The 12,498-nt window shown below is 40.1% G+C and overlaps 1 protein-coding gene across 1 annotated transcript; it reads left to right on the top strand.

Moving 5' to 3' along the window:
- The first annotated feature begins 932 nt into the window (after positions 1-932).
- On the top strand, positions 933-9,466 carry mogs (mannosyl-oligosaccharide glucosidase). Its single transcript, XM_078261437.1, has 5 exons — positions 933-1,035; positions 2,275-2,638; positions 3,773-3,996; positions 4,166-4,359; positions 6,897-9,466. Exons 2-5 carry the CDS (start codon positions 2,290-2,292, stop codon positions 8,665-8,667), a joined length of 2,538 nt encoding a protein of 845 aa, XP_078117563.1. The 5' UTR covers positions 933-1,035; positions 2,275-2,289; the 3' UTR covers positions 8,668-9,466.
- The last annotated feature ends 3,032 nt before the right edge of the window (positions 9,467-12,498 follow it).

Genomic DNA, 12,498 nt, shown 5'->3' with positions numbered 1-12,498 from the left:
GTAGACCAATCACATTTGTTGATCAGTCATCAGTTGTGATCATTATTGTATATTTCAACCACGTCTTTCACATCTACCGGTCTCATTTCCCATTTTTCTCTATGACCTATGGTCAACTTAAACCTGTAGCCGAAAATGCGGTTTGAGGCCAAAGCTTGACTTATTTTTTTTCTCTGACTCTTGACCCCATTTATGGTACATTACTGGCTATGTGTCATAGCAGAGCTTTATTATGCTTACTGTGTAAATAAACGGTTGAGGGTAATAATGTTGGTTCATATTTGGAAACTGATGTAATTCAAAGGATGTTCTCATTCATGCATGCAGCTGTACACTGTCAAGAGGTTTTGCTTGTATTCCTACAGTTAGAACTTCCAGACTTTGTACTATCGATTTATTTTGGATCAGCAAACTGCTCACTAAACCCTCCCTTACGCAAGTAAATCATTTTATACATTTCAATAAAATTACATATTTCCCTCAGTGTCATATTTGCATGATTTTTTTTCTTGCATGTCTTTTTAAACCTTAGTTAAATGTGTCATTTAAGGCATTCAGCAGGTCATGCACATCCTTATTCTACAATAGAATCCACTGTAAATGATATGAAAAAGTAAATTAAATATAAAATACAAGGTATCTAAACAAAATAAATGAACAATAGCATCAATAAGTCAATATACCTTACACAAGGGCTAAAGAGTGTGCGTTTACTTTTTGTTTGTCATAATCTTGCGCATGTCAGTTATTTATTTGTATTATTATTTTATTTATTACAAAGATACTGGTAAACAACATTAGCACACAATCAAAAATAATTCATACAAACATTTATGATGATTATAAGCTGAAAAATAACAAAGGATCAATTACATAGATATTAGGGTAATTTATGACATCACGCGCACATACACGATGGAGCGGAGTCATGGATGTATGAGCGGACTACACGTCAGTTCGAACGAGTAGTAACAAGGAAGTAGCTAGTAAGCTAGCAACGGATAATGAGCAGCTGAAACTCTAGTATTTTGTCAGGTCGGTAACCATTTGTTCAATGAACATTACGCTTGCACTGCTGATTGGCCCTGTATTTTATTAGCTGCTGACTAATTAAAGCGACATTATATTGCGACAGTCGGTCGGTTTCGCTAAAAACTAACGTTAACGTTACTAGCGAGTCGCGTGCAGCCTGCAGGCAACGTTGCATTGCCGGGGCGTATAGTAGCGACTCACAAACTGAATGTGCTCTTGGTAAAACAGTTGTCATTGATTGCTAATGCTACTTAAATTGAACACGCTTTAAATGGAAGCTGAATTAAATTATATAATGGTCGGCGCCGTAACAACACCTTTTCTCCCGTCATACACCAGGTTAACGTTAACTTAACCGTTAGCTAAACCGCCTATTTTAGCCTGAGATGACGTGAACTGAAACGTTACCTACCGTATGCCACAACAGGCTCCTACAAGACTCACAACAAGAACAATCTGTGATGTATATTATAATAATGGCCATAATTTTCACGGTATAATCCAACGTTTCTTATGATAGTATTTCCCGGTGCTTTGGTTAATGAAAAACTACACTCCTTTTGTGAGTTTATTTACCCAACGTTAGCTAAAAAACTAATGCTGTCTAATATAACAGCAGTACAATAAAGCATACTTTCATTTGGTCAAGTTCTGGGAGGTGTTTCTTATATTGTGTCCGCCCCATTTATATCAATGATGACATACTAAATATTGAAATGTCTATATTGTAGTAATTGAAAAGCACCACACCGCAGCTTCCAAAATAAGCATTATGTTGAATCAACACCTCTCTGAAACTGAACATTGTAAGGGTTTATGGCAGGACTGTTGTATTAGACTGCATTAGTTTTAGCTTGGTGTACCAAATAAACTGGCAGCTGAGTGTAACTATAGTTCAAACAGTGAAAAAAAAGAGGTGTAAAACCAGTAATGCCTGTATGCCTGGTGTTTTTGTTAGATCTCTGTAGTCTACACACTGGCCCTGGTTTGTCCCTGATTAACAACAGGCCAGCTCGCAAGAAATTCAAGTCCATTTCATGTCAGTTTTATTTATGTATATATTATTTATTTATTTATATAGGTTAAAAGCACAAATGACTTGGTTGTACTGCATAAGAAAGCACTGTTTGAAACAGACCTTCAGTTACCTTTCAGTTTTCATTGACACTGCTACACAGAATTAGACTATTAAATCAAACTCTTTTTTTTCTTTTTTCTTCTCCCTTTTCCATTTGTCTCCAGCTTCAGAAGGGCAGGATGGGCAGGCAGAGGAAGAGGGTGGTGACTGGTGAAGCTGCTCCCCTTCCGAGGAAAGATGAGAAGCCCCCTGCATTTCACCGTAAAGAGAAGAAAAAGAAAGTTGATATTGGCAAAGTCTTCATCAACATCTCCATTGGACTTTGCATATTCAGCCTGATATGGTTCTTTTATGCCCTCTACATGCGATCCAGCCTGGCCAAACGGGTGGCGACCCTACACCCATCACCTCCTGTCCTGGATGCCAATTGCAGCAGTGCCAAGGTCTCCGCAGCGAGGTTCTGGGGTTCATACAGGCCTCAGGTCTACTTTGGCATGAAAACCAGGAGTCCCAGGTCAATTGTGACAGGTAGGCTGACAGAGTCAAGCTGAAGTTGCTCAGTACATTTGTGGCGGAACATTTAAAGGGAAAATCCATTGTCCAATCCACTATTGTACAGATCAGATTCAATTTGTGGATCTGTTTTATATGAACCATGTCAACTTGTTGGCTATGATGACAAAGCAAGTTAAGGAGCATTGTTCACTGAGATTAACAATGAGTTTAAAAGATTAAAACCATGGAAAGAGATTTGTCTAACCTTGTAAACCCTACTGATTCTATGCAATACACTGAGCTTTATTTAAAATTCTAGCAGAGATCGTAAAGTTTCTAAAGATACTAAATGCATCATGGTGAATTTTTTGGGAAAATGTATATAAACTGAAGCATAATGAATCTAGAGCATTTTCATTTTATGGAATTGTGCAGCCATAAAATGGTGTCTTGGGTTTGAATATTTTTCTGTGTACACATCATATAGCTTCAGTGAATTGGAATAAGGCGATACAAAATATATACAATACTGTCATAGTGTGAAATAAAGTTTTTTTTTTTTTTTTTTTTCAATGTAGAAGCTACTAGAGGAGAAATAAAACTGAAGAACTGGATGTTAAGTGTATCACTATATAACCAAAATCCCAAACAATATATAATCTTGTATCACAACACAAGTATTGTGCTGATATAACAATTACAAAAAGTGACATACATAGACAGTTTTAGGCTGGATTTTAGGCTGGATTTCCCTTTAACATTTAATTTGCTTTCACAAAATATTTGCTTTGTTGCATTAATCACATGTTAAATGTTTAATTGCACTAGATCAGGGAAATGGTGGGAAACAAGCCCAGGCACTTGTCAAAATCAAGTACATTTGGCCACAGTTTCTAGGACTGTTTACCCTGTCGGCCAATTTGGATGAACAATATTGTTTATTAGTTGACAGCACAAAGTGCACTACATTTTCCAATATTGAGTAACAACATTTAATTAAGCACTGCTGTTCTCAAAATCCAGTTGGCCGGTAACATGGTGCATGTAGCTAGTGAGTTTTGGGACTTACCTTTTATGTGAAACTAGTTATTTCCCAAATGACATTGTTGTGCATCATTTGTGCTGTACAATAATACCAAATAACTTAACTTTCATCTATATCCCCAGGTATGATGTGGATGCGGCAGTTTTCCGACACAGATGTAAACCTGAGGCACACTTGTGAGCAAGGGGATGGTTTGCAAGGCTATGGCTGGATGATGCATGACGGGATCGCCTTTGGTGTCCAGGAAATCCTAGACAATGATTTCACACTAACTACGGAGTTTGTCAAGAAGATGGGAGGGGTTCACGGAGGAGACTGGACCTGGAGGATCACTGCCAAACAGCAAGTGAGTACTGACTCTTTATTCAGCCTTCTGAGCAGATGTTCCCTCATGTGACCCACATATATTTTCTTTAAAAAGTACCAAGCAATTGCAGTTATTTCTTATGTTCAATGATTTCTGTTTTAAGTTTTGATAATTGTAGGCTTTTTTCCCCCCCCTCTTTACCCACCAGAGCTCGGCCCCTCAAGCGCCTGTCATCTCTCTGATGTTTTACGCAGCAGCAGACACCCAGGGCTCACTGGAGGCTCACGTTGAGGATAGAAACCGCCTTGCATCTATCACTGGTTTCTCAGAGGAGCTTGGAAACTTTAAGATCACCTTCCGAAAACCAGTTACCGGGGAATTATCCAGTGCCAAATATGCAAGGTAAATGCATAAATACAGGAGTGAATGGAAAGGTAGGCAGCGGTTTTAAAAGAGAGTGATCAATGACTGCCAGTGCTCAGTTTTATCAGGACTTTAGATATGCAGCAATTGACAATTAGGAATTGCCTGCAACAATATGAGTTAAATATTTATGCATAAAAAAAGCATGTGGTAATTTGAAAGTGTACATAATAGAAAGAAGAAAAGCACTATTTCAATGACCCTGAAATCTGGAAGTCTGTTGGACCTCTCCTGATTCCCAGCACCAGTCTTTGGATGATACTCAGTAGTAATGTCATGTTTTCGTGTGATTCTACATTACTACTGGGGTAAAAAGGAAATCCAACCGCTAGATGGCTGCAAAAGCAGGATTCTCAGCCTTTGTTTCATAAATTTGTTTATCCAAAAACATTGGAGGAATTAGATTTTCTTAATTCTGAAAGTTTTATGAACATGCTGATATACATTATAGCAGGATATATATTATATATAACGTTTGAAAAGCCAAAGAAAAGCAGACCCTTTCCATGAGGGCTTTAGTCTTTTTCTGAAATGGCGCAGCTGCCGTTTAATTAGTGAAGGTGTTCATCCACCTTCAGAAAGAACTGTTGGTTCAGTATTTTTTGTACTGAGTGGATCAGGACCAATATTTCACTTTCATGAGGGCCAGAGAAGACCAGCATAGCAAAATAAAAAGGTACAGTATGCACTGATAGACATTATAAGAATTGTTTGAATTATTAATTAATTGTAGGAAGATGGGTGAGGAAGTATAAGTGGGAGCTTAAAGTTGATTTTTACTCTGACCGGTCATCAGTACAATATAAGACTCAGTTTGGGCTTCACAAACATAGCTAGTGCAGTTGAGATCACTTGTATGACTATAAACTACTTAAAAGGTTTGTGTGTCTGCTTTGATTTGACAGATTATGAAAACACAGGGCAGTTACAGTATTTCCGTTACATACATTTTGCAGAATTTATTACTACTGGTTCAGAATTTTATGAAATGTCACGAAGTCGCAATTGCATGACTGCCGAGCTGTCCGCTCTCTCTCCACTGTAAGGATGAGCAACTGGAACAGTTAGAGGACGTCAATCACTGGCAAAGTCATGACAACCAAATAAACAACAGCGTGAGTACAATGTCTCCTCAGGCAGAAGGACAATCGGGTACGAAAGCCTCTACGGCTGCATTCCCCTGGGTCACGCAGGTCCCCGGGTACTGAATTTGCTGAATTTACTGTTTATCTGACCACAAATGAGACAAGAATTAGCTAGCTCGCTCATCCTGTTGTCTCTCTGCTTCACTCCCCACTACTGGGAGATTACTGCACTGGGAGGAGAGCGGGCAGCAACTCAAGTCAAGTTTATTTCATCCATAAAAATGGAAATTACAGTGCTCATACCCGCCTTAATGCCCATAAAAAGATAGAGCATAAATACAATACATAAATACAGTACAGAAATTATAAAAAATGTACGTTTAAAGTGCTTGTTGTGCTGTCTGAGGTATAAAAGAGAGAGCAGACCGCTTAGTTCGTGTCACAGGAGGCCTTAGCCTACCACTACGTTCCATACCCCTGCCAGGCAAATTACCATGAAGAGGGTGACCCGGGTCCCTCGTTATTTTCTGTGTCATTTTTGCCAGGCGGTCATCATATACTTTATCCACTGCATTTAACTCTCCCACCATTTTTGCAGCCCTTTTCGTCACTAAATCAATCCTGGCCTTCTCAGTTGCCCCAGCATTCCCACCCCAACTCACCACACAATAACTCCAAACACTACATATCACTGACATAAAAGACATTCTCACCACATCCGTATTCACCTTAAAAGACTGCAACTTCCTCATACAATATACACGTGGACTTCATTTTTTCATCAATAAGTCAACATGATCAGACCATGTTAGCCTATCATTAAAAACAATGCCCAAATACTTGTATGTGTTCACCCTTTCTATCTACTACTGAACCTTTGATTTCCACTGCCTCAGTTGTCATCTTATTTCTCCTGTAATCAGTTACTAATTCTTTAGTTTTCTTAACATTGAGTTCTAGGAAATGAGTGTCGCAATAATCAACAAAAGCTTTTATTTCATTTTGATAGTGACTATAGTCATCATTTTCAGTTAACCCAATGAGCGCTGTGTCGTCAGCAAATGTAACAACTTGACAGCTTGCCTGCTGTGGACGGTAGTCTGCAGTATAAATGGTAAAAAGAAAGGGTGATAAAACAGTTCCCTGAGGTGACCCTGTGTTTGTCATGATCTTGTCTGACTTAACTTTTGAGTTCAGCTTAACAAATTGAGACCTGTTCTCTAAGAAATTTAGAATGAAATAGATAAATACACCTGGAACCTTCATCATCAAAAGCTTATTTACAATGATGTGTGGTTGTATCGTATTGAGCGCTGAGCTAAAATCATAATAGAGTTCTCACACACCGTCCCAAACTTTCTGATAATCCTAACCCTTTTTCCCCACTGCTGAAAGAAACACAGAGTTAACAATAGTTTCTTGTCTTTCCAGCTACAACTATCTTCAGACTGTCTCTCCTGGCTTGGAGAAGCTGACTGACATTGTGAAGCAAAGTCTGAACCGCAGGTTTGTCTACAGCCCTCCTTCTGGTGAGAAGAGGCATTACATAGCTATAGACACCTACAAGCCCCCCTCCCACCAAAACCAACAGAAACCCGCTGACACAAGGAAAGAGATTGACTTTGTCATTCACCAGGTGACCGTCCAGACGCCATTCCAGATCGAAGTTCTGTTTGAGTCTGGGAGCTTCCATAGCCGTCCCAACCAACTAGTGGGCTCAATCATGACTCAGGAGCTGGAAAAGAGGAAAGCTGAGTTTGACTCCAAGTTTGAGAAGACCTTTGGGCTTGAGAGCAAAGGTTTTAGCCAGGCACACATTAAGTTTGCCAAGGCAGCACTCAGCAACATGTTGGGTGGAATGGGCTACTTTTACGGCCAGTCAGTGGTACAGTCGGTCTACAATGAGTACCCGCTCCTGTACCCTGAAGGCGCTTTATTCACTGCTGTACCATCACGGTCTTTCTTTCCTAGAGGATTCCTTTGGGATGAGGGCTTTCACCAGCTGCTGCTGAGCAAATGGGATCCCCAGGTGACAAGGGAGGCTATTGCCCACTGGATAGACCTGATGAATATGGAGGGCTGGATTCCCCGTGAGCAGATCCTGGGAGACGAGGCTCGCAGTAAAGTCCCAGCTGAGTTTGTAGTACAGCGTAACGAGAATGCCAACCCACCTACTCTTTTCTTAGCTCTTCAGGAACTTATCGAACAGCTCTCTTCAAACCCAGAGAAGGCAGCATCTCAACCGACCTTGCCTTTCCTCCGGCGGCTCTTCCCCAGACTGAAAACCTGGTTCGAATGGTACAACACCACCCAGACGGGGCCCCTACCAAATTCTTATCGTTGGCGTGGACGTGACAAGGATACTAATCTTTTCCTCAATCCCAAGACCTTGACTTCTGGGCTGGATGACTACCCTCGGGCCTCACACCCATCAGCTGATGAGCGCCATGTGGATTTACACTGCTGGATGGCCTTGTCCTCAGGCATCATGGCAAGTATAGCCCGCCTTCTAGGGGAGCCGCATCAGGACTATGAACTCTCCCACCAGGTGCTAAGTGACAACAACCTGCTGAATGAGCTCCACTGGTCAGATCAACTTCATGCTTTTAGTGACTACGGCAACCACACCCAGGCAGTGTCCTTGCAGCAGGAGAAGGTCTATGTGCCTCCCGGACAACCTCGTCATCAGTTCCCTGTGGCACGCCTTGTGCGCTCAGTCCGCCGGGCCCCCAAGCTGCAGTATGTTAATGCTTTGGGTTATGTTAGCTTGTTCCCTTTCTTACTGCACATTCTTACAGCTGATTCACCTAAACTAGAACATATCTTCCGTGACATGAGAGACTCAAATAAGCTGTGGACACCCTATGGCCTACGTTCAATTTCTAAGGCTGATCCACTGTATATGAAGCGAAACACAGAACACGATGCCCCCTACTGGAGGGGACCAATATGGATTAACATCAACTACTTGGCAGTCAGAGCCCTCCACCACTACAGCAACACAGAAGGGCCATACCAAGAGAAGGCAGCTGCTCTTTATAAGGAACTCAGGACTAACCTCATCAATAATGTTTATAGACAGTATGTTGAAACAGGGTATATCTGGGAACAGTACAATGACAGCACTGGCAGGGGCCAAGGAAGCCATCCCTTTACCGGCTGGTCATCCTTGACAGTATTAATGATGGCTGAACAATACTGATCGTTTTCTAAGATATTGGCCTTCATTTATCTGGATGTGATTGAAACAACAACAATGATCAGGTGTTAAGATATATTAATAGGTCTTGTCTGGTTGATTAAACTCAACAAACTGTAATTACAAGATCCAGCTGAAAAATAGGCATTCATGATCACATTTCCACATTTAACCTTGAATTAAAATACCAGGTTTCACACAAGTATTCTTGGAAGGGCAATTTCAAACAAGTTTAAGTGCAGCTACCCTTTACAGTCTTTGCTGTATGTAAAGCCATTAGTCTAGTCCTTCAGTTAATAATTAAGATGCATTTAGGAAACACTGAATGAACTCATATCCTACATGCAACTTCATTGCGTCACACTGCAACGTTTTAATAACGAAAATCAAGACAGGTGATTACTTTATTTTTCGTTAATATGCAGGAAACCGCTTGTTCATCTCTGAGGGATTGGTCATGCTTACACACTATTTGTGTGATGCTGTAAATGAACAACTTTTTTCAATCGTATCACTTTTAAGTCTCTATCTGGGAAAACATGCGAGGGCCATTATTCTTTATTGTGCCATTTGTCTTTAATCATACAGTATGTCCTAAATTCTCTGTCTTAATGATTGTGGTCATTTTGATATTTAATTGTTTGATTTTAGTCTTATAAAAAGTTCTATGCAGTCTTGCTCAACATTTCTAAAATTACTGCTTCTTAAAGCAGCCACCAACCTGTTGGCTGACTGGCAAGAAAATACAACATTGACTGGCATTGGTTTTGTTTTGTTAAAAACAATAAATGGTTTAAATATATATATTTTTTGTCATGCTGTACTTTTTCGGTAATGTTGGTGTAAGCATTTTTTAAATTCAATCTTAGCCTACGATCTCTGCTTGAAATGCAGTAGACCAAAAAATGACCTTCTACCTGACCTGTCCTTACTTTATAATTTGAGCTTGGTTGTTATGACTCAAACCCTAACACACCTTCACACAGGGCGCTTGTAATTGGTGATTATTCTATGGCCACTTGTAATTTGCTGTGGATGAAAGCATCAGCTGACTCAGTAATCTTTCTTTGCAAACACCATTGATAATGTCTTGTCCTTAATTACCATAAAAAAGAAGGCTGTGAACAACATATGCATAAACATAAAAAAAAAAACATTTATTAATACAACTGGTTGTTCCATGTTACAGTGTTAAAACATGCTAAAAGATGGATTTGAAACCTTTTCCTAGATGCACACAGGTACAGTGTTTATTCGTGTTGTTGTTCATCTACAGTATCTACCATGAATAGAAAAACTGAGAGACGTAATGTAGCTTCTAATAAATGTGGTAAGCTACCGATCTGTGGCCTCACAGCCTATCTGCTGTTCTGCTAACTGATAGAGGCACTATTTTAGCCATACAATCTTAGTGCACCATTCTAAGCCTTCAACTATACAACTGCACATCTAGTCCATTCAAAGGATTCATAAAAAGTCTAGAGGTTGGAACCCAGTGGTCATGCACACAGACTGAGAGCCTGTATCAGTGCTCCCAGTACCTACGTTTTATATCTGGTGTCAAAGTATTAATAAGAACATTGCCACTGTATCCCCCGGTGTTGCAGTAGATACATGAACAGTAAATGCACATCAGTCAGCATTACGAGGTTTTGAATGTGTGCACATTTTATATCATGGATTAGTAAAGTTGCTCTTATTGCTGAAAGATAAAATCCCACTTCCAGCTATTGACATAGGTATTGACATACCCTGTTTTGCATGTAATATTAAGTATTGAAATTACAGGACATTTGTATTCAGTTTGCAGTCAGTCAACTCCTCATATGTTCAGTATAGATGTCAGTCCTTTGTCAGTCAAAACAGACAGTAGCTTCAACACACTGACCTTAAGTACAGCAGCCCTGTCCTCTTTCCTTTGTTAGATTGCACATTCCAAGGCCTCTAGCTGACGTCAATCTGCTTTTTCACATGGTTTCCATGGAGTGCAGTTGCTGTGAGGGCTTGGTGCTTAATTAGCTAAAATCAAAAGGCATGGAGAGTACATAGATGTCAAATTCTTTTCACTCCTTGACGTGCTGGCATACATTCACACACCGGGGGATACAGTGGCAATGCTGTTAATACTTTGACACCAGATATAAAACGTAGGTACTGGGAGCACTGATACAGGCTCTCAGTCTGTGTGCATGACCACTGGGTTCCAACCTCTAGACTTTTTATGAATCCTTTGAATGGACTAGATTTGCAGTTGTATAGTTGAAGGCTTAGCATGGTGCACTAAGATTGTATGGCTAAAAATAGTGCCTCTATCAGTTAGCAGAACAGCAGATAGGCTGTGAAGCCACAGATCGGTAGCTTACCACATTTATTAGAAGCTACATTATGTCTCTCAGTTTTTCTATTCATGGTAGATACTGTAGATGAACAACAACACGTATAAACACTACCTGTGTGCAACTAGGAAAAGGTTTCAAATCCATCTTTTAGCATTTTTTAACTAACATTCATTTGACTGAATCATGAGTTTACATCTAAACAAAACTAGCGTATGATTTATCCATTTGCAATGATTGCCTTCGGGCTCAGTCCTGGGAGACACAAGCTCATCATTTGACCCTTTGACCTATTAACGCAAAACATGCTATCAAGGGATTTGGACACAGATGAGCCATATCCTCTGCCTTTCGCTGTTTCTCTCAGAGGAAATGGATTCCACATCCGCTCCATGCAACGAAAGTCGAAAATGCATTTATTTCTTTGAAGAGTGTGGACAATCTGTGTGACTAAAGCACTCACTGCGCAATCCATCCCCCTCACCCAAGACCCTTTTTCACAGTGAGATGGGATAATAGCCAAACAGCATCAGAGATAACTAATGTGACTGCATAATAAACAGATGAGTCAGGGAGTATTCATTTGCATATCATCCCAACCTTATCAGAGCTTCTATATAGTGAATATTTTGTGATTGCCTACTACCAATGAATTTGCTAGTGACTGCAGTGAACATGGAGAGAATGCAGTGTCCAAATGGCTGTTGCTCGGTGTTGAAATAGAATATTTTTATGATGGAAATCATTATACATCTGCAGAGTAATTATAAAGTTGTCTAATAGTTGCTGGAAATACCCCCCTTGTAGCACTGACTGCTGTATTGAATGTAATTACTGGGAACTTATGCTAGAGGGAGCTAATTAATAAGGCATTTGTGAGTGTAAAAGAGGCTTTTTGAATACAGCTTAGCTATCATTTTACTTACAATGGAGAGCTACTTAGAATTAAAGCGGTATAAGTGGATAATTATGCTAATGGCTCAATTTGGATTTAAGATATGATGGCAGGCTGTATTTCTAGATGATCACTGCTTCTGCATTACAGTGGCTCTCACACAGGTTTTCTGTGCGTATGTGGGCTTATATGTTCATATCATCTCACTAGAGATGTCAGATGTTTTGTCCTGAGGCCACAGTATTGTGTGTGTGTGTGTGTGTGTGTGTGTGTGTGTGTGTGTGTGTGTGTGTGTATGCTCCTCTGACACAACTTGTATGCCTCCCATACACATAAACAAGGCCTTTGGGCAAACTGACAATGAACTTCTGCTCCTTGTGACATTATCCATTTTCTGTCTTTGTGTATCCCTCAAGCTTCATGGCTGTGAACTGTTTAATGTGTCAATTCTTTTCATTAACTCACTGCATGTTAATGTTGTTCGTGGAACTCCGGCTTTGACATCACTGCCCTCCCAGGACAGTGTAACAGTGTTTGTTCTCCCTAACATCAAAACAGCAAGCCGTCCTTCCTTTAATTCAGTTGCCATCAGCATCATCATCC

This window comes from Sander vitreus, chromosome 2, assembly GCF_031162955.1.
Source record: "Sander vitreus isolate 19-12246 chromosome 2, sanVit1, whole genome shotgun sequence".
Taxonomy (NCBI): Eukaryota; Metazoa; Chordata; class Actinopteri; order Perciformes; family Percidae; genus Sander; species Sander vitreus.
The sequence above is the reverse complement of the archived record's forward strand: the minus strand, read 5'-3'. Positions and strand labels throughout refer to the sequence as shown.

Coding starts and splice junctions, on each gene's coding strand:
- mogs (XM_078261437.1), top strand. CDS start 2,290: ATGGGCAGGCAGAGGAAGAGGGTGGTGACTGGTGAAGCTGCTCCCCTT. Junction 2,639..3,772: donor TCCCAGGTCAATTGTGACAG/GTAGGCTGACAG, acceptor CTATATCCCCAG/GTATGATGTGGATGCGGCAG. Junction 4,360..6,896: donor TCCAGTGCCAAATATGCAAG/GTAAATGCATAA, acceptor TTGTCTTTCCAG/CTACAACTATCTTCAGACTG.